At 48.3% G+C, this 27886-nt stretch overlaps 1 protein-coding gene across 4 annotated transcripts; it reads right to left on the reverse strand.

Moving 5' to 3' along the window:
* Nucleotides 1-428: 428 nt before the first annotated feature.
* KANK2 (KN motif and ankyrin repeat domains 2) lies at nt 429-27814 on the reverse strand. Of its 4 annotated transcripts, none has more exons than XM_031947561.1 (13): nt 27685-27814; nt 24685-24848; nt 22487-22593; nt 20034-21548; nt 13531-13701; nt 13125-13227; nt 10512-10748; nt 8965-9052; nt 7849-8068; nt 7110-7252; nt 4514-4714; nt 4300-4392; nt 429-2770 (listed from the first exon to the last, which is right to left on the reverse strand). In XM_031947561.1, the coding sequence occupies exons 3-13, from the start codon at nt 22521-22523 to the stop codon at nt 2708-2710; spliced, it is 2871 nt and encodes a 956-aa protein (XP_031803421.1). In that variant the 5' UTR covers nt 22524-22593; nt 24685-24848; nt 27685-27814; the 3' UTR covers nt 429-2707. The 4 variants fall into 4 exon arrangements, with proteins under 4 accessions (XP_031803421.1, XP_031803420.1, XP_023352315.1 ...); XM_031947560.1 differs by having other exon boundaries at nt 13125-13230; XM_023496547.2 differs by lacking the exon at nt 24685-24848 and having other exon boundaries at nt 13125-13230.
* Nucleotides 27815-27886: the final 72 nt, after the last annotated feature.

A 27886-nucleotide genomic window follows, 5' to 3' on the forward strand; every position in this document is an offset into this window, starting at 1 on the left:
CACCTTTTAATTAGCATTTCAGTATCTCTTTTAAAGGCAATTTATTTTTGTTTCTGGATTAGACTGTAAAGCCAGACTCCCTCAAACAATGGGAAAAAAAGCCAGACTGGAGGAGAGGGACTTCTGCATTCAGGTATATTTAATCTTGTGTTTTGAAGTTTTTACTTGGCACTTCTGTTTACTGACAAACACCTTGTCATCAGGGAGATGCCCTTTCTCACGAGATTGTAATAAACTCCTTTTTGCTTTTTCTTATTCTGAGTCTCTGTTTTTGGGGTCGCTGCTATCCCACACACCAGGAAAGCATACCCCTTCCTATCTCTGTGACATAGTCCTGGTCACTTTCTTTTTTTTTCTGGCCATCTTCATGACAGCTACAAAAATTCTTATGGATCAAACTAAAAACCAGCATTGCATATACTCGCATACACACAGTAACTTTAATAGCTTTATTCATTTTTTTTAAGATTATAAAATGAATACTTTATTTATGTGTAATACTGTCTTATGGAAATACCAATGCAGGATAGTGAGAATAGACCCATGTATATAATAACTGAGTGCAGGAACACAAAACCAAAATGCCAACCTCCACAGCACACTGGGCCAAGCCAGTTGTCTGGGACTGTACAAAACAGATAAATATGGACCTGTTCGGGGAGTGGTACATGCTGCAAGGCAAGTATCTGCCATCTCTAAGAGTTTGAAACAACCACGTGGGCACAAACACAAATTCTCTCTCACACACACACACACACGCACACACACAGACACGTACCATTTCTTAAATGAAAGCCAGGGGCTGTCACCTTTGTTGGACATCCATCAGGACATGATAACACTGGACAAGAATCAGGCTGCCCACTACCCCATCCTTTCAGTTTTAATTTTTAAAGCCAAGCAAAGCCCGAACCCTTTCCACCTCGCACATGGCAACCTCTTGTTTAACACGGTCAGTTTGAAATCCTAACCATTCAGGTTAAATCTAGCACAGAAACTCTGATCCTGGGAAAGGGGCCAACATTTCTGGTCAGTTTATTTTCTTTACCATGCTATGTTAAAAAAAACAAAAACTCAAAAACCAGACTGGCAGAGGTTTCTGTCCTCAGATCTCAATCCCAAGGCAGTGAAATAACTCAATACAAATTGGCTAAGGTGAATGGCAGGACATATGCTGGGCTGGAGTTTATCTGCTGTACACTAGGCACAGTCATAGATGAGGAATTTGTTTCCTGGCTTAAGGCTTTTCCCCTGGAATCACCAAGGAAGAAGGGAGTAGTTCCCTTCTACTCCCTACACCAAGGAAGAAGTGGTTCCAGAGGCAGGACAAGTGGTGGAGGAGCACGTAGTTTTCTCAAACTTCTTTTACCCAAGTCACAGACAAAGGAGCAGGGGTATTAAAAAGCGGTCACCTTTTATAAACTTTTCTGTCCAAATGGCCTGGCAAGCTGACCTCAGGAGCCACTGGGCCCTGGCAGTCACTAGTCACACGTAAACACTGACCAGCAGACCCAAGAACAGCCTCTTTACCTTTAAGGCATTATTTTTTGCCTGATGCTCATCTACTCTCTGCCTTTCTGGTCAGGCAGTTTCCAGTGAGGTATCTATGACCTGGGTCTTGGAAGATTTCATCTTCCTATCTATAAAACTGTCAGATTGGACAAGCGGACCTCGAAGATCCCTTGCCTAGTGCTCTAAGGAATGGAGTGCTGTGCCAAGACGCCCGGCTCTTTCTGCTATCTCTGGCTCCTCTGCTGAGCTCCGACACATTCAACGTGACCCTGAATGCAGAACTTCTGTCGTCCTCGTCTCTGGTAGCATCCTGGCCTTGTCTCCTGGGTCTGACAGGGAAAGGGCAAAAAGGACTGGGAGAAAAGGACTAAGTTCTCCTCCCAGTCTGATACAGACTGACTCTACTATGCTCGGCATAAAAACACAAATACAAAAAGAAGTTTGAAAAACATACTTCTGAAGACTGAGCAGAATGGTGGACGGGCCACAGGCGTGCAGACAGAGGGGATGCCAGCCAGATGTGCAAAATCCCATTCTAAACCATGCACAACTTCATAAAACCCTAATAGAAAGCTCAAGCTTAATCCTTAATATAAAAGTCAGGCTTTAACATAGTGCTTTTTTTCTTATTTAAAAACAAAAAAATAATCTTTCACAACTTCCTCAAACATCTACCTTATTTCAAGCTTATTTCTCTGAAAGAGGCCTCCCTCATAGCTTTACATAAAACTCCAATGTCTTCTGTGCCCATGGAGCTGGTTCCTGGGGGTAACACCCCATGCTCAGACCTAGATCCTTTCTGCTTAATTCACACATAATGGGAGCAGAACTCCGTTTCCAATTACAGACATCTTTGCTTTGGCTTGAGTTTGCAAATTTTGGGGAAAAACAGGAAAAAAAGCATTAAGAATTGTAAACCCTGCTGCCTGCCACGAGGGTCTCTTTTGGTGGCTGAAGAAGGAGGTCTCCAAAAATCCAAATGCCCTTTGGACACAGTCATTATAGAGCCAAGAGTCAGGCAGTCAGGGACATGGGACAAGGTGGGAAGGTGTGATATAGGATTCTGGCACAGTGCTAGCTCCCCGCCCAAGGGTAGGCGAGGGGCCCCAAACATTTCCTTCACACCCTCCCTTTTTTCCCCGCTGATGGGCAGGTACTGTGGATCCTGTGTCCCCCATCCTGCCAGCAGGTCCTATCACTTCTGAGTGTTGCTCGATGAAATAGCTGCACTCTTGACGGTTGTTTGATTTGGAGCACCCTGAAAGGAGAAGCCAGGAGAAGATTTCGTTAGAAACCTTTTAGTTAAGCCTCGTAAATACAGAGGAAGGAGAGAATCATCGAAGCACAGAGTGGGAAGGGACAATAGCCATTTTTCACCCCAAGAGACTAATCCCAATCCCAATACTAATTCGTAAGAAGGCTTTAATCTGTTCCATTTTCTGGTCTGGGCTGGCTTCTCCCTCCTTAGACAGTTTGGTGGCTCTCCATTTCCCAATGCTCCCCGTTGTGGCACTGCACTTAGTACAGGTGCTTAACTGGGGGCCTCGGCATTGTGCAGAAGCTGACAGCAGCCGTCTCATCCAATCCACCTACCTGATCAGGAATTCTATCTATAACATCCCTAAGAAATTACCTTTTCCTTGAAGAGCTCTAGTGATGCTCTCAATTATCCCCAAAAGTAGACTTAAAGACAGTTTGAATTATCAGGACATTTTGCCTTACACCATCCAAACGAGCTTCTCTGCAACTTCCACCCATGTTTTTGATTCTGCCCTCTGGGGCCAAGCAGAAGTCTGACTCCCCTTCTACAGGAAGGAGGACAGCTACCATGGCCTGCTCTGCCCTTCGCCCTCTGCTCCTGACCCCACTGTTTTTTTTTTGTTTTTTTTTTTTTTTGAGGGTAAAATAAATACATGTTTCAATCTGCTTTTCTCAGAACTCCAACAGACTACAGGAAATTGAGGTACTGGCCAAATTTGCTCAGTAAAACATGAATTTTTTTCTGGTTACTATAAAGTGGTTATTATGAACCATACAAAAATTCAGGTTCTTTTGCTGAAGTTTACCCATTTCAATAAGATGTAGAATTGTCATTCTGTAGATATTACTTCACTGATTTTACCAGCCAGTAGACCATGTAACAGGATCCACTGACAGCAGAGAGGACCTCTCTCAACTTGAGGTTTTATTATTCCCACTCTATTTTTAAGAAGCTAAGAAATGTCATTTATCTAAAGCTGCTTTCAAAAAACCTAAGCAATGCTTTGTGGAACCTCATTAGTTCTGCATACAGGCCTGCACAGCCTCTGAAAGGGGTGTTGGATCCGTTTGGGGGTGGATGTAGTTGCTAACTTAATTCCATAACACCATTCTCACAACTTAGACTTCAATTATTCACTTATCCATTAACTGCCGTTCTTAAACTGTTCCCCCCCCCCCCCTCTTTTGAGGGTCTTGGATCTGTTATTTCACCCTCGTGGGCAAACTCCATTCACCAATGCCAGAAATACAAATGTAATTTATGGTCTTAGAGCTGCCCGGGGGCCCGGGAGGTAACTGGGTTGCCCAGGGGACGCAGCCATGAGACAAGGACAAGACTTGAGGGTTTGGCTCAGTTTGGGGCTGGCCTTCTTGCCTCGCCCCACCTCAAGGACAAGCTGTCCGCTTCTGCCCTGACTTGTGGCCAAAAGCCCAAATCCCAGAGGCTGTTGCGGGGTTTGGAAGATTGGTCCCGATGAGATATGAATCCCTGGGCAAGAGGACGAGGACTGCGGTCCTGGGACTCACCGAGGACTTGGCCAAGTGCATGTGTGTGTACAGCATCTCAGCAATGTCATTTTGCCCAGCTTCAAGGGCGATGGAGAGGGCCGTGCTGCCATCCTGAAAGGCAAAAGGCTGGGCTGGGAGAGCCGGCCAGGAGGGAGTTGTGCCTTGCCAAGGGTCTTTGCCCATCCCGTGGCGGGTCTTTAAGCCCCCCTCCCCCCCGTGCCCTGGGACTCACGTGGTCGGTGAGCGCTACGTTGCAGGTGGGCACTGCCAGGAGCAGGCGGGCGATCTCCACATGGCCGTGCTCGCAGGCGCACATCAGGGCGGTGGAGCCGTCGTCGTCCTGAAGGTTGACGTCAGCAGCACAGGCCAGCAGGGCCCTGACCATGTCGATTCGGCCGTGGCTGACGGCCAGCATGAGTGCCGTCTGTCCCGCCTGGAGGAGGGGCGGCAGTCTGAGCCTCCGAGGGAGCTGGGCAAGCCTCCCTGGAGCCCAGGGGGTGGGGATGCATCTCTAACCCGCGCAGGCCGGACACAGCCGGGCATTTCCTGGCTCTCTCCTCTGGGAGGTGGCTGGGTGGACAGGTGCTGGACTAAGAAAGGGTTCCTTCCCCAAGAAACCATCCCTGGTGGTGGGATCAGGGATCATCCATTTAGAACTGAGAGCATCTTATATATTATCCTGTCACATCCAGGTGAGGACACGATGGGACTAGCTCGGGCTTCTACAGGTAACTAGTGGCTGATGTGGATGCAAACCTGGGCCTCTGGGCTCTGTCTAGGCCGAGTTTTTCCCACTCTCCCTCCCTGATGCTCTCCTACTGCACTGGTCAAACCCCGTGCTGATGGGGGCATGCAGGAAGGGGAGGAAGGAGAAGCAGCATCTGCCATGTATCCTGTTGGTCAGGCCGCTCCCCAGAGCAGGCTGAGGGTCTCTTTCTTGATCTGTTTTGCTTTGTTAGCTCCACTATTGCTACAGAAGCATGACCTTAAAGGTTATCTAATCCATGGCCCTGGGTAATTCACAGCACTCCATGCAATACTACATGTTGGCTCTCAGGAAGACCACACTGAAGCCTTCCTGGAAGTGAGGGGAGGACTCCCCATCAGAGGAGACGGCTTTAGAATACAGTCTCTTAGATGGAAAAAACCAAGGTCAGTACATTCCTTATGTACATCCCAACCGAGGACTGCTTCAGGAAAACAAAACAAAACAAAAAAGTCCATTCTCTGAAGTCAAACTAATTGATCAAGGTACTTAACCCTTTGGTGGTTGGCAAAAACCTATGGACTCCTTTTTAGAATAATATTTTTAAATTCAAAAAATAAAATAAGAGGAAGGCAATTATATCGAAATAGTTATTAATTTTTTTAAAAATCACAGTTCCCTTGAAATTTATTCAGACTCCTTCAGAATCCATGGACTTCCATCTTACTACATATGTACTGCTAAACAAAGATGAAGAAAATAATGAAATCATTTTGACTGGGTACCCTGCAAATTCATGTTATACATCCTCAAAGGGGTGCTCATTGCTATTAGGCAACCCTTATTGAATCACTATCCTGCTCTCCATAAGGCTCTTCCAAACCCTTCTTAAACTTCTCATGGCTCCATCTCTCATTACTCTCAACAGAGAACCTTGCCTCCAGTGACTACAGGACTTCTAGGATCAAATATAAAATCCTTTGTTTGGCATTCAAAGTCTTTCATAACCTAACCTCCCCTCCCTCCCCCCATATACATAAACAGGCTTCCTGCCATTTCACAAATAAGACACTCCATCTCTCAGCCCTAGGCATTTTCTCTGGCTGTCCCCCATACCTGGAATGGTCTCCCTCCTCAACTATACCTACTAACTTTCTTGGCTTCTTTTCAGTCCCAGCCAAAATTCTATCTTCCATAGGAATCCTTTCCCAACTTTTAATTCTAGTGCCTTCCATTATTTATTTTCTATTTATGACACATATAGCTGGCTTGCACATGTCTGCTTGCTCCTTGTTTTCATTAGATTGTGAACTCCTCAAGGATAGGGGTGACTTTTGTTTTCCTTTGTATCCCCAGCTCTCGGTCCAATGCTGAGATACTTACTTAATGACAGATGCTTAATAAATGTTTTCTGACTGAAATGCCTTTTGATGATAGCTAATCTTGTATTTCAGCTGAGCCAAAGCAAGAAAAGGGGGTCAGGCTTGCCCACACTTTGGCCAATGGAACCAAGGCCCCTGAGAGTTCTGGGCTAGGAGGTAGCAGGGGGATTTTCCTGAAACTCAGTGAAGGGTACATAGGAGTCACTATGAAGGCTGATCTCTTCCTACTTGGGTGGGGACTGGAGTTCCCTCTCACAGACCAGGCTAGAGAGTATGCGTAGGTATTTATGTAGCACCTTAAGTTTTGCAAAGTGTTTTATGTATATTATTTCATTTGATGCTCACAACCACCACAAAGGTAGGTCTTATAATTTCCCTTATTTTTAAGATGAGGAAACCTCTTGCTTGGGATCACTTGGCTAGTAAGTATCTAAAGGAGATCTTCTTAGTCTAAGTCTAGCATTCTTATCCAGTATCCCACCTAGATGGACCAGATGAGGGTGCAACCAAGAGCAACAGATGGGAAGTTGGAAAGGATTGGAGTCCCAGCTGCATCACCAGCTTGCAGAGTGAGGCTTCCCTCTTGTGCCCTCACTTTCCTTTTCTGTAAAATGAGGGGCTCGGGTCCCTTCCAGCTCAAGCACTCTATGATTTTGCCATGCAGCCTGATAGAGCCCAAAGGTCCCACCCCCTAAGACCTCCCGCCTCATCCTCTAGACTCCTGCAGGACGGCTACGCACCTGGCTGGCTTTGAAGTTGACATCCCCGAGTCTGAGCAGCTGCAGGATGGTGTCCATGTCTCCCTCTGCCCGAAAGGCTGCCAATGCAGTCAGCATGATGGCTGTGTAGCCAGCTCGGTTCTGTTTGTCCACATTGCAGAGACCTATGGGGAGGAAAATGTCAATGAACCTTCTGGCCCAGTTCCTGCCTGGGCCATTGCTTGTCCTAGGCAGGCCACACAGATCCCTCCCCGCCACCTCCTGCCTTTTTCAGGACTCCAGGGCATTCCTAATTGGCCTCATAGAACCTTCCTGTTTTATCCACCTCATCTCCTTTATACCAAGGGACTTTCTTCATTGAATCTTAATAGATGCTTAATAAATAAATTCTTGTTAAACTAGACTGAACTCACTTCCCTCTCCAGATAACTTAATAATCTGCAATTAACTTTATTTCTGAAGCATTTTTATACTTTCTATTTGTCTAAATCTTAAGGAATGGTGTCTTCTAACAAATAGCACCTATGTCAAAGAGTTATCATAAGGATCAAATCAAATTTGGAGTTCAGTGATCCTTATCAAATCTGTTCTTTATTTCTTTCTCTCTCAACCTGAGCTCTGGAGGGTCAATGACTACTTCTATGCCTTTTTTCTGAATTCCTCATCTCCAACTTCCCCCACCCCCACCCCCACCTCAAACAGAGCCTGGAACAAGACTGCTCATAGTGTGTAATCTCCTCCCTGGTATGAATGGTCTCACCAGTGTCCAGCAGCTGCTTGACCACAGGAAAGTTGGAGTGGGACACAGTGTAATGCAGGGCAGTGTTGCCATTGCCATCGGCCATGTTGACGATGAACTGGAGCAGCTGGGGCGACATGGCCCGGAAAGTGACCATGTGCCTGCGGACCACCTCCGGGTGGGCATCCTTGTGACAGGAGAGCCTCAGCCAGTCCTGTAGCACTGTGCTGTATGCTGCTTTCTGGCATCACAGTGGGGGAAAGGAGAGGAGGATGGTTGGAATGTGGCAGGATCAGGGAGGAGTGCTCAGGCTCCCTGTCACGCCCCTGGGCTTGGGCTAGAGCTATGCTGGGGTGGGCCTTTGCCCGGGGAAAGAGTCCCTCAGGGCTTTAAAGGCATTTTAGTTAACATTTTTCATTTATATACAGTTAAAACTAAGACCCAGAGAATGGAAAGGACTTGACCAGGCAAGGAGTAGCATGTAGTGACCAATTGAGGCTCCTATCTCTGTAGACCCAATGCTGTTCCATCAGACACCAGCAGGGTTAGGTAGGCTAGGTCAGATTCCTTGGGTCCCTTCAGCACTTAATAATTAATGCTGTGCCTCTCTCCCTTTCATCTCCTCACTCCCACTTTGCCCCCTCCATAGGATCCAAGAATACAGTATTCAGAGTTCAATCTGTCCCTCTCGTTTTTCAGACGAAGAAACAGTTTAGTGACTTGTCCACTGAAAAGTAGCACTACTGACTCCATCCTGGAGCAGCCTTGACCATTAGGACTGGCACAACAAGAAGCACATTCTTATAAGATCAAAAGCAAAGCAAAACTGTTTTAGAAACGTGCTTCTCTCCTTGCCCCAATTATCAAACTTGCTCCAAGACCGAGTCTTGTTCTCCCTCGTTAGCAAATACAAAAGCTCTCTTCCCACTGCACCCCACTGCCTCCTTCCTCAGTATCACAACACCTTGGAGCTGAGAGGGATCTCGAAGGTCTTCAAAAGGCTACCCACAGATAAAGTGCAGGAGATCCCCACCAGTGGCAGAACATTAAGGGGGTCCCCATCTCTCCATCTGGGCTTTTGTTCTCGAGTACTTTTGTCCCTTCCCCCACACTGTCCCCCACACTTGCCCTCCGTACCATCTCCTTCTCAGTGAGGGCATCTGGATTCTCCAGGTACTTCTGCAGGGTCAGGCAGGCAGAGATGAGCTCTGAGCTCAGTTCCAACCTGGCAGGATTGAAAGATGGAGGCAGTCACCGAAAGCCAGGACTTCAACTCCTCAGCTGGACCTGTCAGTGATCCCTGCCATCCCTCCTTCAAGACCAGGTCACAGAAAGACATTTAGACTGAGGAGTATGGAACCGAGAGGATCATGATGGAGTTGGAGGAGAGAAGGGGGAAAGACCATGAGAGACTGGACATCTGAGGGCTCAGCCCACAGGATTTTAGTTGCTGTTTAGCCTCTTTAGTCACTCCAACTCTCTGTGATCCCATCTGGGGTTTTCCTGGCAAAGATACTGGAATGTTTTGCTATTTCCTTTTCCAGCTCATTTTACAGATGAGGAAAATGACTTGTCCGGAGTCACACAGTAAGACCAGATTTGAAGGGAGCTCTTCCTGATACCAACCTGGTCCTCTATCCATTACATCACCTAGCTGCCCAAATAGGATTATCATAAGTAGAGCTCACATTGCGAGAGCACAACTACCTTATGAGAAGGTAGAACAGAGCTAGTTATACCTGTTTTGCAGGGAGGCTGCTGACCCCACTCTCACCCTGCTAGTAAGGGACAAAGCCATCTTGAACTTGGGCCTTCACACAAACAGACTAGCCCCCTTTCTACTTGTACCAAATTGCCTATGGTTGACAGGAAACATCAGCCCCTGTAGCCAAGGGCTGTCACCCACCACGTTACCTGGCCTCCACAAGGTGGGAAAGTACAGGAAAAACTTGTGTAAGTCCTTGTTCTTTCAGAACTGTCTCTCTCAGGAGTGAGGGAAGGGAAAGAGGGATAGCATTTGGAATCCAAAAACTTTTTAAAAAATACTAAAAATTGGTTTTACATGCAATTGGGGAAAAAAATAAAGTATTATTTTAAAAACTGTCTTAGAGACAGTTTCTGATAAACTACTTCACATTTACCTTTCTGAGTCTGTGTTTTTTGTTTTTTGTTTTTTTTAATTTAATAGCCTTTTATTTACAGGATATATACATGGGTAACTCCACAGCATCAACAATTGCCAAACCTCTTGTTCCAATTCTTCACCTCTTACCCCCCCCCATCCCCTCCCCCAGATGGCAGGATGACCAGTAGATGCCAAATATATTAAAATATAAATTAGATACACAATAAGTATACATGACCAAAACGTTATTTTGCTGTACAAAAAGAATCAGTGAGTCTGTGTTTTTAAAAAGGAACTGCTTAGAGGCTCAACTCTTAGCTCCTGAATTTCTAATAATGATTATTGGAGCAGTAAAGTATGTCCAGGGCACAATTATTGTGTGTGTGTGAGCTATCTTACTGCCATTCAAATAAACTTTACCTATAAACAGATGCCATCACTGGATTAGCGTCTCAGTCCTTGTGTGTGTTGTCCAGGATACCCAGTTTTGTGCCTGGCCTATCCTGACCAGCCCTGGCCCTGAGTAGAAAGCCTGAACCCATTGGAGTATAATACTTACCTGATTTCATCATCTGCCTTTGGGCTGGGGGCTGCCTCAGTCACAGGCTCTTTCCTCTGTACAGTTCCAGCCTTGCCTCCCCAGATGGGTTCTGCCACGGAGCCCAATCCCCTAGGCCGGCCTCCATCACTGGCCCCAGGGAGCCCTTCGTTAGCTTCATGGTATTCACTCTCTGTACTCTCATTGTCTGAGAAGTTCTCAGCCGTGCTGGAATCCTCAGATGACGTAGATTCATACCTGGAGAAAAGGGAAGACAGGTCAGGAATGGGTCATCTGTGGACAGAACGAATCAGAAGCCTGTGGTCCTGGGACACTTTGCTTTTACAAGTCTTGCTAGTTAGCTGCATCAGACCTTAAATTATATTATAAAGCAGTGGTCACCAAAACTATTTGGTACTGGCTTAGAAATAGAGTAGTAGATCAGTGGAATAGATTAGTTTGCAGAGCAAAATAATCAATGACTATAGTAAGCAAATGTTTCATAAACTCAAAGACCCCAGCTTCTGGGATAAGAACTCACTATTTGACAAAAATTGATGGGAAAATCAGAAAACAGTATGGCAGAAACTAAGCATTGACCAACATCTAACACCTTATACCAAGATAAGGTCGAAATAGGTTCATGATTCAGACATAAAGAGTGATATTATAAGCAAATTAGGACAACAAGGGATGGTCTGCCTTTCAGATCTGTGTAGAAAGAAGGAATTTACAGCCAAAGAAGCACTAGAGAAGAGAACATTATGAAATGCAAAATGTATAATTTTGATTATGTTAAATTAAAAAGGTTTTGTACAAACAAAATGAATGTAGCCAAGATTAGAAGGGAAGCAGAAAACTGGGGATTTTTTTTTTTTTTTTTTACCTCCAAGGGTTCTGATAAAGACCTCATTTCTAAAATATACAAAGAATTGACTCAAATTTATAATACGTCATTCTCCAATTGATAAATGGTCAAAGGATATGAACAGACAATTTTCAGATAAAGAAATTAAAGTCACTTCTAGTCATATGAAAAAATGCTCTAAATCACTATTGATTACAGAAATGCAAAATAAGACAATTCTGAGGTACATTTCACACCTCTCAGATTGGCTAAGATGACAGGAAAAGAAAATGATAAATGTTGGAGGGGATGTAGGAATACTGAGACATTACTGGTGAAATGATCCAACTATTCTGGAGAGCAGTTTGGAACTGTGCCCAAAGGACTCTCAAACTGTGCATACCCTTTGATCCAGCCGTGTCTCTACTGGGTCTGATCCCAAAGAGATGGGGAAAGGACCCACATGTGCAAAAATGCTTATAGCAGCCCTTTTTGTAATGGCAAGAAGCTGAAAACTAAGTGGATGCCCATCAGCTGGGGAATGGCTAAAGTAAGTTAGAGTATATGAATGTAATGGAATGTTACTGTTCTACAAAAAATGATCAGCAGGATGATTTCAGAAAGGCCTGGAAAAAATTGCATGAACTGATGCTAAGTGAAGTAAGTAGAATCAAGAGATCACTGTATACAGCAACAATATTATGTGATGATCAACTGTGATGGACTTGGCTCTTTTTAACAATGAGGCGATTCGGGCCAATTCTGATAAACTTGTATTGCAGAGAGTCATCTGCATCCAGACTATGGGGATTGAATGTGGATCACAACATAGTATTTTTACTTTTGCTGTTGTTTGCTTGCTTTTTTTTTTCCTCTCATTTTTTTTTCCATTTTGATTTGATTTTTCTTTTCCAGTATTATAAATGTGGAAATATATTTATAAGAACTACACATGTTTAACCTATATTGGATTACCTGATATCTAGAAAAGGGAAGAGGTGAGAAAGAAGGGAGAAAAATGTGGAACATAAGGTTTTGAAAGGAACACAATGCTAAAAAGTATCTTTGCATGTATTTTGAAAAATAAAAAGCTCTGTATCTTGTAGCTTCCTAACCACCTTGGATAGAATTGTAAACCTTGTAGCTCCCTAACCTACTTGGAATAGAATGTTGCATATTACAGTGATGGTTGGGTCTTGACCTTTATTCAATTATAAGATACATGAGGACAGGGACTCTGTCTTATCTAAGCTTACCTAAGGATTAAGTGTTTAATAAAAGTTTAGTGAATGAATGAATAAACAAATGGATCATCAAGCTAACTGAAACTGGTCACCTCTGGGGACAGTGTAGGTAGTAAGCCACACTGGACAAGGTTTGCCTCCCCTAATAGGGGTGTCCAGGTAAACTGTAGTGGAAGTGTCCATAAAGGGCAGCTTCAAAGGGGAAGGAACATCACAAATCAACAAAGCTAAATTGGGAGAATGTACCACACAGGAGAGAGCCAGTGTCTCCCGTTATGGGTTGTCGACCTGTCCACAGGAGCATGAGGTCTTTGGGAATACCAGGTGATGATCCTTCCCCTGCCTGCTCCCCTTCTGTGCTCTAAGTGACCACCCCAATTCATCACCTCCCCCAGATAGCCCTAATAGAGCTGGGATTTGGGGAGGCAATCAGGGTCATACAGCTAATGAGTGTCTGAGGCTGGATCTGAAGCCTCTGGAAGCAAGTGGCATTTCATAGGTCAGGGAGGGAGCCGAGGAACCATCATTCTTAGTTCTTCTTACCCGCCATTGACACCTATGAACTGGAGGTTCTTCCTATTGGACACAGGATCTGTACTGGTCTCCTTCCTCTTCATGATGGACTTGATTCCCGCTTGCAGTAGGGCTGCTGGGGAATGGGGAAAGTCAAGGTTAGATACCCTCCCTGCCCGACTCTGCAACGGGGATGGGAGGATGGGAAGTGCAAGGTGGGCCACCACAGAGCCAGGGAAGCAGGCTGCTCTGCTACATGGGAGGTGGGAAGGTACCAAGATGCCTGCGGTCCCCTGTTACTTCTCTTCCTCCAATCCTAGCTGGCAGGAGTGCCAGGGAGACTAAAGGGACAGAGAAGCCTGGCACCTGAGCTTGGCCCTTCATGATGCCAGGGGTGCCCCCTTACTCCTTCCCAGGCCCTTCCCATCCTCCTTACCTGAATCCTCCTCAGCTTCATCCTTCTCACACAGTGTCACATTCCCGCTCTGTTCCCTGGAAAAGCTGTGGGTGGTAGATACTGTTTTTGGCTCTTCCAAAGCCCGAGTAGGAAGAGTAGCTGCTGGCACTGGGGCTATCTCTGAAGGCTTAACGAGGCCCCTAAAGGGAGCTGGAGAAGGAAGGGACAAAGAAAGTAAAGGAGGAAGTAAAAAATGGTTAAGAAATGAAGGAGAAAAGTAAGGTTCTATCATGAAAAGACTCATTCAATTCTCTCCAATTTCTCTTTGAAAAGAAGAAGCTGTTTTCCTTTGGCCTTGAGACATCACTCCACTCTTCTACCTCCATGATCGGGAAAGTGCTTAGCACAGTGCCTGAAACAAATAAATGTTTCTTTCCTTCTCTCTGATGTTTACCCCTTGTGTGACTGTGAACAAGTCACTATTTCTCTCATTCTCCATCTTCTTCTTAGGAGGCTGCTTCTACAAATGTGGTCTGTAGACTCTTGTGGACCCCAAGGCTATCAAAGTCAAAACTATTTTTTTATTATTATTATTTTTTTTGCTAAAGCAGTTGGGGTTAAGTGACTTGCCCAGGGTCACACAGCTGGGAAATGTTAAGTGTCTGAGGTCAAATTTGAATTCAGGTCCTCCTGACTCCAGAGCTGGTGCTCTATCCACTGAGCCACCCAGCTGCCCCAATCAAAACTATTTTAGTGAAAAGCCTGGTGAACTGGTGCTGAGTGAATTGAGCAGAACTAGAACATCGTACACAGTTACAGCAACATTGTATGATGATCATCTATGACGGACTTAGCTTTTCTCAGCACTACAATAATCTAAGAAATTCTAAAAGACTGATGATAGAAAATGCCATCCACAACCAGAGAAAGAACTATGGAGCTTGAATGCAGATTGAAGCATACTATTTTCACTTTTTTGTTGAGTTTTTTTTTTCATGGTTTTCCCCTTTTATTTTGCTTCTTCTCTCACAATATGACTAATGTAGAAATATATTTAATATTATTGCACATGTATAATCAGTATTAGATTGATTGCTATCTTGGGTAGGGGGGAAGGAGGGAAGAAGAAAAAATAGAAATCAAAATCTTATAAATGTCAAAAACTAATACATAAATTTAAAAAACCAAAAAACCCTCTTTTAGCATTTTAATAATATTAAGTCAAATATGCCTATTAAAATACTCTTCCTCCTTTTCCTAACTACATAGCCGTGGAAAGCTGAATTTTCTTTTTTCTTTTCTTTTTTTTTAATTTTTGTATTTGGTTTTTTGGATTTTCTTAATATATTTCCACCCAAAGAACATGTCACAACAGGCAGCATTAAGAAGCAGATCTAAAAACCCAGCAGTTTTAAATTATATTTGACATTAAAGAGATTTGCAAAAAGTGCTTAAAACAATGCAATTCTCCCTAATTTTTTTTTCATTTTGGAATATAAAATTTTTTTCATTAAAACATCACTTATGATAATATGTAGTTATTTATTAATTAAAATGAATATTTAAAATATATGTAAAATATAGTTTTAATATTTAACAGGATAAATATTGACAGATATAACCTCCATAAACAAAAGATCTTTGGAGTCCTCAATCATTTTTTAAGAATATATGTGTATAGAAGAATTGCTTATGTTTAACCTATATTGGATTAATTATTGTCTGGGGGGGGGGGGGCAAAGGAAAAGGAGGAGAAAAAAAAGGAATACAAGGCTCTGCGAAGTGAATGTTGAAAACTATCTTTGCATGTATTTTGAAAATAAAAAGCTATTATTTTTTTTTTAAAGGACATAAGATCCTCAATAATTTTTAAGTGTATAAAGGAATTGTAAGACCATAAAGATTGAGAATTAGATGATTTCTTAGGTTCTTTCAACCTTGGCCTATGATCCTATGCCATCTTTCCTCTACAGAACTCCTGGTAGTGAATGCTGGACCATAGTCAGGAGACATTTATTAGTGATGTGATCCTGGGCAAGTCATTTAACCCTATGTGCCTCAGTACAAATAAGCTGGAGAAAGAAATGGCAAACCATTCCAGTATCTTTGCCAAGAAAACTCCAAATGAGGTTGGATGTGACTGAAAACACCTGAACAGCAATACTTTTTAACTTTAATAACTCACCATAATTCATCTAGAAACAGTCTATCAATTACATTTTAAAGAAGTCATTAAGATTTCACAATTATATTGTGAAATGCAGTGAAAAGAACATTGGGTTTGGACTTGTTTCAGAAAGCTGATTTTAAATGCTAGCTCTGCCACTTACTGACCACACGATACTAGCTGCTGGCTGCTAGTCTCTTGTTATTTAGCATTGGTGTGATCCCCATCAAATAATGACCCTCCTGGGTCTTAATTTCTTTCTATGTAGAAAAAAAGAGTTTGGACTTTGTTGTTTGGTTGTTGCTGATTCTTCATGGATCCATTTGGGGGGTTTTCTTGGCAAAGATACTGACATGGTTTGCCATTTCCTTCTCCAGCTCATTTTACAGATGAGGAAACTGAGGCAATTAGGATTAAATGACTTGCCCAGGGTGCCACAGTAAGAGTATGAAGCTGGATTTGAACTCCAGGCTTGGAGACCCAGCAGCCCCTATATAACTCTCATTTATGACTCAAAGTCATTAACCTCTCAAAGACCAAGTTTCCTCTGTCACAAAATATGCAGAAGAGTATTTGTGTGGCCCCTCAATTGTTCTGAGGAAAGCAGTTAGGATCCCTTAAAGTCATCTACATCAATAATACTGTTTTTTTCTGACTACAGTGGGGTGACCTTCCTCCCACCCCCATAAAATCTAGATGCATTAGCTACAAGAAAAATAATTTTCCCTTTAAATCTCTGCCATCTGACTTGGCGCTTTTCAACAATGAGGTGATTCAGGCCAATTCCAATAGATTTGCAATGAAGAGAGCCATCTGCATCCGGAGAGAGGGCTGAATGTGGATCACAACATATTTCCATAGTATTTGTTTGCTTGCTTTCTTGTTTTGTTTCTTTCTCATTTTTTTCCTTTTTTGATCCGATTTTTCTTGTGCAACATGATAAATGTGGAAATATGTTTAGAAGAATTGCACGTTTAACTTATATTGGATTACTTGCTGTCTAAGGAAAGGGGGTGGGAGAAATGTTTAGAACGCAAGGTTTTGCAAAGATGAATGCTGAAAACTATCTTTGCATGTATTTTGAAAAATAAAAAGCTATTAGTATTAAAAAAAAAATAAATCTCTGTCATCTGCTCGGACAGGAAGCCTGGTACTGTTTAGATAACATGATAGTGAAATAAATCCTGAGACCAAAATTCAAGGACCTGAGTTCCAATCCTCAGCTGCAGAGGGCTGCTTCCAGGTATTCCCCTCAGGACTTTGTGTCACCAGGGCCCGGAGCTCTCCGGGGCCAGATGGCTTCAGGTTTTGGGCCCGTTGGGCTGGGGTGCCTGTGGCTGTGCTGGCAGCAATCTTGGGCTCCCCTTGTTCCTGAACCACCATCACCGTGTCGACCCTGATGGGCCCATCCGGTGGTGGCCAGGTCCGGGGCTTTTTGTGCCCTTTCTCCTAGACCATTTAGTTTCATTGCCTTTCTTTAAGATATAGCTCCAGTCTCAGCTGATGTAGGAAGCCTTTCCCAGTGGCTAGTGTCTTCTCTCAGATTAATTTCCATCTATTCTGCTTATATCTCGTATGTAGCCATAGTATTTACATGCACCCACATGTGGTGGCTGGATGATCTCCCCTTCTTGGGGGCAGGGACTGGGGGCTTGTGTTTTTGCATCCCTAATGCTTAGCTCAATGCCTGGTGCTTTGTAAATGATTAACGAATGCCTGCTGGTTGACTGTGGGATTCTGGGGAAGTCTTCCCTTTCTAAGTCTGTTTCCTTATCTGCAAAATAAGGGGAGGGGGTATTGGTTTAGATTTGTGAGGGACAATGTGAGAGCGCTAGCTTGAGAGCCAGAAGCCACAGGTTCAAATCTCGGGCTCTGTTACTCCCTGGGTGAGCTGGGCTAAGTCAATGCTCTCTCTGGGTCCCCACATCTCCATTCGCAAATGAAGGGAAGTGAACAAAATAGGAGCTCTTCCAGGTCCAGCATCCTGAGGTTCTGTGATTATTTCTGTTCTGTCCCCCTGCCCCATCGCACACCTTCCCCCATTCACCCACAAAGATGAGCATTCACAGAGATAGGGCCCAAAGACATTTAGTAGGAGACAGGACCTTAAATCAGATCCAAGACAAAGGCTCTGGTCGTCTCTGAACCAAAAACATGGGCTCAGATTTCCCCTTCTGTCCAGCAGGAGGCGGAGGCCAGGACTTAGCAGGGAAGGAGGGAGGGGATAGGGCCGGATCAGCCCTGGCCCGCTGCCTGCCTTTTCTGCCTGGCATTCTGGGAAAGAAGCCTAGTTTGGCCCAGCCCTCCCAGCGATGGTCCCCCCTTCTCCTCTTCCTCTTGCTCCAAGCCCAAAAAGGCTGCTGGCGCCAAGGAGACCCTGGGGAGAGCTGTAGCTCTTTGAGAACCCCCTGGCCCCCGACCTTCTAGCCCCCCCATCCCTGGAAGCCTCAAGAACGCTGTAGGCTCTCCCCACCTCCTCCAGACCACTGCCTGCTCCCATTAGTCATGGTGCAAGAAGAACGCAGTCGGGGGAGGGAAAAATCCCAAACTCCTAGGAAGTTTGAGCTGAACCCAGCTGTTCCTGTTTGCCACCCGCTTTGGGCTCTGTGTGTGTCATTCCCCTAACCCCCTTCTTTGCCTCCATCCAGACTGCCCCCATTATTACTTCACTTTGCATTTACAGCCAGGACCCCTATTTACACCCTTAAATCCTCTCCAATTGTGCATTCATTCTTCCCAACCGGGTCTTTCCCTTTTGGGGTATCTTCTCATCCTGCATGAAATGGGATCTGAATTTCTTAGGAGGGGGCCATCTCCAGAAGAGCTATCTCCCAACATATTCCCATCTGGGAAAGGGGCTGACCTAGAAACTAAGGGACAAGGAGCTCTTAATCCAAGGAGTTGGCCAGCAGGAGCTGTAACCCAAGAGAGGCAGCTATGTCTGGTTCTGTTTGGGATGGACCTAGAACACAGGCGCCTGAACCCTAGGAGGCCACCAGGAAAAATACTGGAATTGGGGGAGACTGGGATAAACACACCCAGAAGTAAGATAAATAAACACAGCTGTGGCCTCCTCCCCCTCGGCACTCCCTCTTTAAACGGTGACTTTAGCCCTTGCCTGAGACTTGGATCAGGGCAGGGGGGGCCACGGCCCTTCCCATCCACCAAATCAAAGATTCTGATAATGGGAGCGAGAGACAAAGTCACATTGGATCCATGGCCTGGAAGATGGGTTCAGGGTGGATCCCCCATCACTCTCCATAAAGTGTGGCCCCTCAGCCAAATTCATCCTTGTTCTTACTATCTACCGATCCATGGCTGTCCTCCCTTTCAACATGTGGGTCCAACACAGAAGCTCAGAGCTAAAAATGGGCCTCAGAGGCCTCTGGGCCAACCCGCACCCGAGGACAAATCCCTTTCTACAGCATCCCTAAGAAGGGATCGGCCGGCAGCTCTGTCTGAAGTCCTTTAGAGATAGGGAGCTCCTATTATATACTTCAACAACAATACTATATGATGACCAGTTCTGATGGATCAGGCCATCCTCAGCAACGAGATCAACCAAATCATTTCTAATGGAGCAGTAATGAACTGAACTAGCTATACCCAGAAAAAGAACTCTGGGAGATGACTAAAAACCATTACATTGAATTCCCAATCCCTATATTTATGCACACCTGCATCTTTGATTTCCTTCACAAGCTAATTGTACAATAATTCAGAGTCTGATTCTTTTTGTACAGCAAAATAATTTTGGTCAGGTATACTTATTGTGTATCTAATTTATATTTTAATATATTTAACATCTACTGGTCATCCTGCCATCTAGGGGAGGGGGTGGGGGGGGTAAGAGGTGAAATTGGAACAAGAGGTTTGGCAATTGTTAATGCTGTAAAGTTACCCATGTATATATCCTGTAAATAAAAGGCTATTAAATAAAAAAAAAAAAAAAAAAAAAAAAGAGATAGGGAGCTCCTCTTCTGAGTTAACCCATTCTACCTTTACTAGATGATTCTACTTGTTTAAGGGAAAAAAAAGGGTTTCCTTATGCCAGTTTTAAATTTGCTTCTGTGTCTCTTATGCTTTCCTCACAATTCAAGCTTAGCGGAAGCTGTCTGGATCGTGTGGGGGTCCCAAGAGGTCGGTAACATGGTTTCCCTGCCCAACAGCCCCTCGACCTACCCTTTCAGTATACTCCCTTGGGGTGACCGTAGGCTGGGCCAGGCAGCAGACACCCGAGGGCTGGTGGCCCAGCCTCCCCTGAAGCCGTGACCGCCCCAGTGCCTTTTCCAGACTGACCGCCAAACTGTGATGCTATGACAATGAAGGAAGAACACAGATACCCCCGCCCCTCCTCCTTCTGCCCGGGGCTCACCTGCCAGCCCATTGCAGCCAGGGCCCAGGCTGGAGGCGGTCTCCTGGTCTTTCTCCCTGACTCGGTAGGGCTCACTGGTAATGCTGATTTTCTTGGCCACGTGGAAGGTGCTAGGTGCCAGGCTGGCCGGGACGACAGGAATGACTGGGCCTGGGAAGGTGGTCTCCACCACTTCCCGGGCACAGTGCGCAGCTGCAGAGGGCTGCTTCCAGGTATTCCCATCGGGACTTCGTGTCACCAGGGCCCGGAGCCCTCCGGGGCCAGACGGTTCCAGGTTTTGGGCCCGTTGGGCTGGGGTGCCCGTGGCTGTGCTGGCGGCAATCTTGGGCTCCCCTTGTACCTGAACCACCTTCACAGTGTCGACCCTGATGGGCCCATCTGGTGGTGGCCAGGTCCGGGAGTCACTGGGGGTATACTGGCCAGAAGGGGCTCCTGTCACCTCGGGAAGCTCAGGGCCTTCCTGGGTGAGCCCAGGTGCAGTAGCAAGGGCCGGGGCCGACGCCTGCTGACCTTGGGCCAGCTGCAGTTCATGCAGGGCCTTCTTCAGCTGCGTTTCCAGCACGGCAATCTTAGCAGTCAGGGCGACCTGGCCCTCAGGCACCCCAAGGTCCTTCTCTCGGACCCAAGTGCCCACGCTTCTCTGGCTGTTGGCGTCCTCTGGCCCTACGCCCACAGAGCGGCTTTCCTTCTTCTCCCCATCTGTGTCCAGGTCAGAGAAGGGATCAGCAGGGTCCGGCAGGTCCAGGTGGAGCTCCCCTCGGCCATGGCCTCCCATCCCAGCACGGGTCCCGGGGTGACCTAGGAACTTCTGGCTTTTCAACTGGACGCTGAGTTGCCGTTTCTCCTCCTGCAGCACGGACACCTTGACTTGAAGAATGGGGATGAGTTTCACCTGCTCCTCCAGGTGACGCAGCTTCCTCAGGGCAGCCGCCATTTGTTCCCGCACGTGCTGCAGGTGGCCCGGCGTGGGCGACACAGGCGTGGACAGCCCGGAGGTGCTCAGTGGTGTGCCACCATTGTGAGTGGACAAGAGGCGTGGGGGGAGCCCGGCGCCGGCCAGTGAGCCCGTGGAGCCAGCCGCACTGGGGGTCAGGCTGCCCAGCCCACCTGCCTGTGGCCGACTATACTCGCTGCCAGCCTGGTCCTCCAGCTTTCGGCGGGCATCTAACAGGGTCCTCTCCACACGGGGGTTGAAGCCCCCTCGAGTCTCAAGGGCTCCGTACTGGGGGTAAAAGCCTCTGCCACAGTATGAGTAGGCAGAGTGGCGACTGTCCACACTGGCATTCGAACACAAGGACTCGGTTGAGGTCCACCAGGAGCCAGTCCCTCGGGGCAGGGAGCCGAGTCGGGGGCGCCGGTGCACAGCCACCCGCTTCATGGTGTGGCCCTTCTCAATATCATCCACATATTTGAGAAAGTCCAGGTCTAGCCGGTAGCCATAGGGAGTCTCGACCGAGTAAGGGGGCTCTGGATCCTTCCCTGGGAAAGTTGTGGGCGACGTGGGTCCATGCTTCCCTGAAGGGGTATGAGAGGATGGTGGGGTGTTATTTATTTCCTGTCCTCAGGCTCAGGTACCCTCACATCTCCAATGGCCCTTCCCCCCGCCCCCAGAATCTTCCTCTCCCGAGAAGCCCTCCTTGGTTAGTCTCATCTATCCCTAGAGCTTATGGACACAGTCAGACCCAAATTTATCTTCACATGCTGGGTAAGTGGCTTTGTCCACCTTGGTCCCCCAGGAGCACATGGGCTGTGTTTCCCACTTAGAGCAGCTTTGTTCTTGGTCAGTGTCTGGAGCTCTAAAGAACTGATCCAGAGAAAGTGGACTACTCAGCTCTTCAGCCTGGACCTGAGCCCTCCTGCCTGGGACCGAGCCCTCCTGCCTGGGACCGAGCCCTCCCGCCTGGGCTTGGGCCCTCCCGCCCGGGCCTGGGCCCTCCAACCCGGACCTGGGCCCTCCCGCCCGGGACAGAGCCTTCCCGCCTGGGACCGAGCCCTCCCGCCTGGACCTGGGCCCTCCAGCCTGGGACCGAGCCCTCCCGCCCGGGCCTGGGCCCTCCCTCCTGGGCCTGGGCCCTCCCGCCCGGGCCTGAGCCCTCCTGCCCGGACCTGAGCCCTCCAGCCCGGACCTGGGCCCTCCCGCCTGCGCCTGAGCCCTCCAGCCTGGGCCTGGGCCCTCCAGCCCGGGACCGAGCCCTCCCGCCCGGACCTGAGCCCTCCAGCCCGGGCCTGGGCCCTCCCACCTGGGCCCTCCCCCTCCAGCCTGGGCCTGGGCCCTCCAGCCCGGGACCGAGCCCTCCCACCCGGACCTGAGCCCTCCAGCCCGGGCCTGGGCCCTCCAACCCGGACCTGGGCCCTCCCACCTAGGAATAGTCATTTTCTCTCCCCCTCACCCCAAACCCCTGCTTGAGAATCCCAGAAAGTACGAGTGGGGATGGGGGTGAGAGGGCTCTGACCTGGGAAGGCAGCTTCCATGTGCAGAATTTGGGCCATCTCCTCTCCTTCAGTCTTTCTCAGGGGTCAGCAGGTTAGCACGGAGTTAGATTCTGGCACCAAGAGCCTCCTGTGAAGGGGACAAACAGCGAGGAGTCAGAGACCACAAGTGTCCCTCAGGGCCCCGGGTGGAGGACAGAAATCCAGGCTGGCAGCACTCCCTCTGCCTGACAAGGGTCACTTGACATTCTTCCCATGCCTCTGATTCCCCTTTCTCCATTTGGGACAATCATGAGATGGTGTGTGTGTGTGTGTGTGTGTGTGTGTGTGTGTACACACTGAGGGGACTGGGCAGAGAGAAGGCTGGGCCTCTGTCCCTGGGGCTTCAGCGAGGACGCTGGGCTGCAGCAACTAAGCCGTGCTGGGTGGGGGAAGGGAGGATGTTCAACATCCCCTCCACCTGGTGGCAGGCCGTGTATGGGGTGAAGGGCAGGCTGGCAAGCGCTGACCCTGGGGCACAGGAGGAGTGCATGGATGAGGATTCTCTCCCCTGAGTCTTTAAGGGAAGTTCTGGGCCACAGGGGGGCAAGTGGTCTGAGCCGTTGGCAGGGACAGAGGCATATGGCCAGGTGCCATGGCAGAGAGTAGCGGGCTCAGACTCTCCAGTCTTGTCCCTGCTACTTGCCAGCTCTGTGACTCTTGGAGTCTGAGGTTCCCTTTTAGTCATGATGAGCGAGTCTAATGAGAACAATTTCTAAGATCCTTCCAAGGCCCAAATCAGATCCCAGGAGTTGTCTCAGTGTCTGGGTGGGGTCAGGGTAGCCTGGTGTGGAGGGGATGAGTGAGTCAGGGGTTCCCTGGGTGTTGTGGGGTAGGGGACGCCCCTGAGCGCGAATGATGGCTCTAGCTGGAGGAGGAACATTCCAACAGCTGGTCTGATAAGCCCTCCCAGGGGGTTAGACCCAAAGCTTGTTTTCCACGGGTCTCATGGAGCTAGTGTTTGTTCTGGCTCGGGTGGGACAGATCAGGGTGGGCACGGGCAAACAAGAAATAAATTAGAGGCGAATGAACAACCAGTTCTTGCCGCCTCGCTGCCCTGAAAACACCCACTCGCCATAGTCTACGGGACAGGCATGGGGACAAGAGGCCAGAAGATGATAGGACATCTCCTAAGAAACATAAACTTCCCAGCTAACCAGCCCTCCCTGCTTCTACCTCCCTCAAATCTGTCCTGTTTAGCCTTTCCTGGACAGATTCCAGCCGCTCCCACAATTCCCATCCACCCCACTCCCCACACAAGGGCCTCCTTCTCTGGATCCTAGAGATGCCCATCTATGGGGAAGCACATCATCCTGCCCTTCTCCCTGCCCGGCCCCTCAAATGCACTCCCACTCCCAACAATGCCCCGATCCTGCCCTCCAGGGAAGGCTGGAGCCCCCAACCTGCCCCTCGAGGGGTCCCAGACACCCATGCTGCCCTTGGGGGGCATCGGGAAGGTGGTGGTGGTGGAAGGGGGTGAATGAGCATCAAGGGGGGTACTCTTACAGGGGGATAAGGAAAGACTGGGAGATAAGAGGGGGACGGACCATGGTCCCAGGAGGCAGAGCTGGTGGGTGAGGAGGGCAGGAGAGAAGTGAGGGAGTGAGGGTGAGAAGGAATGAGGCCTTTCCCCTATATGGAAACAATTTTCTCTAAAAATAAACAGTTTCGCTGCCTCGGCTACATGAGAACTTCCTGCCACCACAGAACAAGTCTTGGCTCAAGGCTCAGCCACACCCACCCCAGGGGAAAGCAGGGACTGGGGGGCCTGGTGGGCGGGCAGCTGGGGAGGGGGCAGAGGGAAGAGACACAGACTGGGAGGAGGGAAGGAAAGGAAGGAGAAGGGAAAACTCTGGCCATGGGTGGAGAAGGGCCTTGGCCCTTGGCCCAGGACATCGTCCTTCCTGGCCAGAGGCAGTTCCTGGGACCCCGAGCCTGAGGGAGCCCTGGGAGGTCAGCGGGGGGCCATGGCCTCCCATGCCATGTGGGTGGCTCAGGTAGCCTGCTCAGTCCTGGCCATGGGGGGCAACGCTCTCGCCCCTGCCCCAGGCCCACTCTAGCTGCCCGTGGCTTTGGGACAAGGCTCAGATTGGCTGGCAGGGAGCATGGCCCTCGGGAGGAGGTTTACTTCCTGATATCCAAGCCCATGACCCTGCCAGGTCTGCCCAATGCAGGCCCCTACCTGGGACAGAAGGGGAAGGCGGTGAGGCCTGAGGGGCCGGGGCCGGGCGTCTTCTCCTCAGCCACTTTGTCTCTCCGTGTCGCTCTGTCTCTCCCTTCAGCTCTGTCGGTTTTCTCTCTCTCTCTCTCTGGCTTTCTGTCTACATCCTCCAGTCCCTCTTGTCCCTGGAATATGGGGGAACAGACTGTTCCTGCTTCCACCACATTTCCCACCGCTTGGGGGCTAGAGAAGAATCGCTAGTCTGCCTCCCCAGCAGCCCCATCACCCTTCCTTCTCCCATCTCCTCAGTCCCCACCTGGGAAGTCAAGGTCTAGGTACTCGGATGGGACAAGGTTCTGGCAACTAGAGCAGGGGCCCCTTTAGCTTTCCCCTCCCCCACCTAGTGGCCAGTGACTCAGACCCCCAGATGGATGGTGTGATGGGAACAGAAACCAGATGTTGGAGGGGGAAGGGGCTTGTAGGAGCCAAGGGGAGGGGGCCTAAAGGCTAGGTCAGCCTTCTGATCTACAGAATCACCATTTCCTGCCCTACCCTAATGGACATGAGGCAGATGGGGAGGGAAGGAGGAGGAAGGGAGTGAGAACTCTCCTTCGGAGCCCTCAGTCTTACAGAGAGAGAGAGACAGAGTGGCAAGAGGAGAAGAGAGACACTGGGGGAGAGAGACAAACAGAATTAAGCAAAGGAAGGGCAAGAGTTAGGGGCTCAGGGGGAGGAAATCTCCTACAGGGGCCTGAAAGCACCAATTGTCCAGTCACTGGTCCCGCCCGCCCCCTCCCTCAATGGGATCATTCAGTCCGAGCCGGACGGACACCCCGCCCCAGAATTGTTGGACACCCCCTCCCCAGGCTCTCTTTTTCCAGTCCAATGTCCTCTGCCTGGCCCCAACTCTCTCCTTAACTGTGGCTCCCCCTCCCTAACACTGGACATTCCCTCTCTGGCCAGACACTTCTTCCTACTGGATGCCCTTTCCCCTATCAGAGCTCCTCCCTAGCAAATTGTTACTTGATATTACCTGAACTGGATGTCCCCTCTAAGGGCCAAGCTGCACCTCCTTCCCTGATTCCCACACCCCCTTTTTGAGTAGGTAACCCTTTCCCAGACCCAAAGACTACCTGTTCAGCAGAATAACCCTTTTCCCTGTCAGCAAATACCCCACTCTTAGCCAGATGCTGTGTTACCTGGCAGGGATGCCCCCTTCTTGCTGGACCATTTTCCCTTAAGTCAAGATGCCAGCTTCCCCGGCCCCCAAACCCTCTCCTCGGCTCGGACACTAGCGTTCCTAGTTTGACACACCCTCCCAGAACACAGATACTTTCTCTTTGGCAAGCTGTCCTCTCCCTAAGCCAGGACACCTCCCTCTGACCTGAATCTTGCCCCATCCTCCAATATTAGAGATGGGCACTGGGACACATTCTATCTCCCCTACTTCCTGGCAGGAGGCCATCTAAACTTTTCAGAGGGAGTCTCCTGCTAAATTTGAGTGGAGAGATAAGGAGGAAAGGACAGATTGCAAGCTTTAGAGCAGAATATCAGAGTTCAGTTCTCAGTCACAAGACAGTTTCTTCTTCCCGTTTCCCTCCATTGGATGACAAGCCCACCCTGGGTCTCAAACTAGTTCTTTCTAGAGATGAGGCTGATGGAGAGGCTTGTATGTACTGGAGGGAGAACTTGGTCCCGTTTCTTCTTTAACCCTCCCCCCCCCAACTTCCAGGGTCCTGGGGGACCCAACCTGACCAGGGACTAGAGGATAGAAAGAAGGACTGGGTTCCCTTGAAGGGATCGGAGGACACAGATCAAGGCCTGAGTGGGGACAACTGGGGGCTATGAGACAGGATGGAGTTTCAGGGCCTCCTAGCCAGCCTCAGCTAATAGCAAACAGCTGGATCTTACTCCCTCCCCAATTCCGGCCCCAGCCCAGCCCAGGCCACAGGGAGGCCTCTGGCCTCCTCATTGCCTCTCAGCCCCACATCCAGCAGCCTCTCTGTCTGGGACAGAGAGAGACTGGTTTTTGGAGCACAGAGCACGTAAGGAAGAGACTTTCGAAATAACAGATGAGAGAAAAGATCAGAAAGAAATAGAAGTGAAAAAGAGAGGGACAGAGAGAAGGAAGGAAACTTTGAAATAACAGATGAGAGAAAAGATCAGAAAGAAATAGAAGTGAAAAAGAGAGGGACAGAGAGAAGGAAGGAAACTTTGAAATAACAGATGAGAGAAAAGATCAGAAAGAAATAGAAGTGAAAAAGAGAGGGACAGAGAGAAGGAAGGAAACTTTGAAATAACAGATGAGAGAAAAGATCAGAAAGAAATAGAAGGAAAAGAGAGGGACAGAGAGAAGGAAGGAAACTTTGAAATAACAGATGAGAGAAAAGATCAGAAAGAAATAGAAGTGAAAAAGAGAGGGACAGAGAGAAGGAAGGAAACTTTGAAATAACAGATGAGAGTCAAAAACATTAAGAAATAGAAGTGAAAAAGAGAGGGACAGAGAAGGAAGGAAACTTTGAAATAACAGATGAGAGAAAAGATCAGAAAGAAATAGAAGTGAAAAAGAGAGGGACAGAGAGAAGGAAGGAAACTTTGAAATAACAGATGAGAGAAAAGATCAGAAAGAAATAGAAGTGAAAAAGAGAGGGACAGAGAGAAGGAAGGAAACTTTGAAATAACAGATGAGAGTCAAAAACATTAAGAAATAGAAGTGAAAAAGAGAGGGACAGAGAAGGAAGGAAACTTTGAAATAACAGATGAGAGTCAAAAACATTAAGAAATAGAAGTGAAAAAGAGAGGGACAGAGAAGGAAGGAAACTTCGAAATAACAGATGAGAGAAAAGATCAGAAAGAAACAGAGATAAAAAGAGATAGAGAAATAGACATGAAAAGGACAGAGAGGAGACGCACAGCGGGAGAGACCCTCCACAGAGAGACAGTCCGAGGCACACAGGCTGGAGACGCGGGGCCCTCGCTCCGAGCTCCAGATGTTTCCCGTCCCTTCCTCCCGCCCGGTACCTGGCTCGGCCCCTCGCTTCCTTCTCCAGCCCCGACCCCGTCCCGGCCCGTCTGCTCTGCGCGGGCTTCGCTGGGCTCGCAGCCTCGGCAGCCACCTCCTCCTCCCCCTGCCCGGCTCCGGCCGCTGGAGGGGCGGTGCGAGATCCCCCTCCCCTCCCCGGCCCCGCCCCCGCTCCCCTCCCCGTGTAACACCGCCCTCCCG

The sequence above is a fragment of the Sarcophilus harrisii genome, chromosome 1 (assembly GCF_902635505.1).
Source record: "Sarcophilus harrisii chromosome 1, mSarHar1.11, whole genome shotgun sequence".
NCBI classification, from domain to species: domain Eukaryota; kingdom Metazoa; phylum Chordata; class Mammalia; order Dasyuromorphia; family Dasyuridae; genus Sarcophilus; species Sarcophilus harrisii.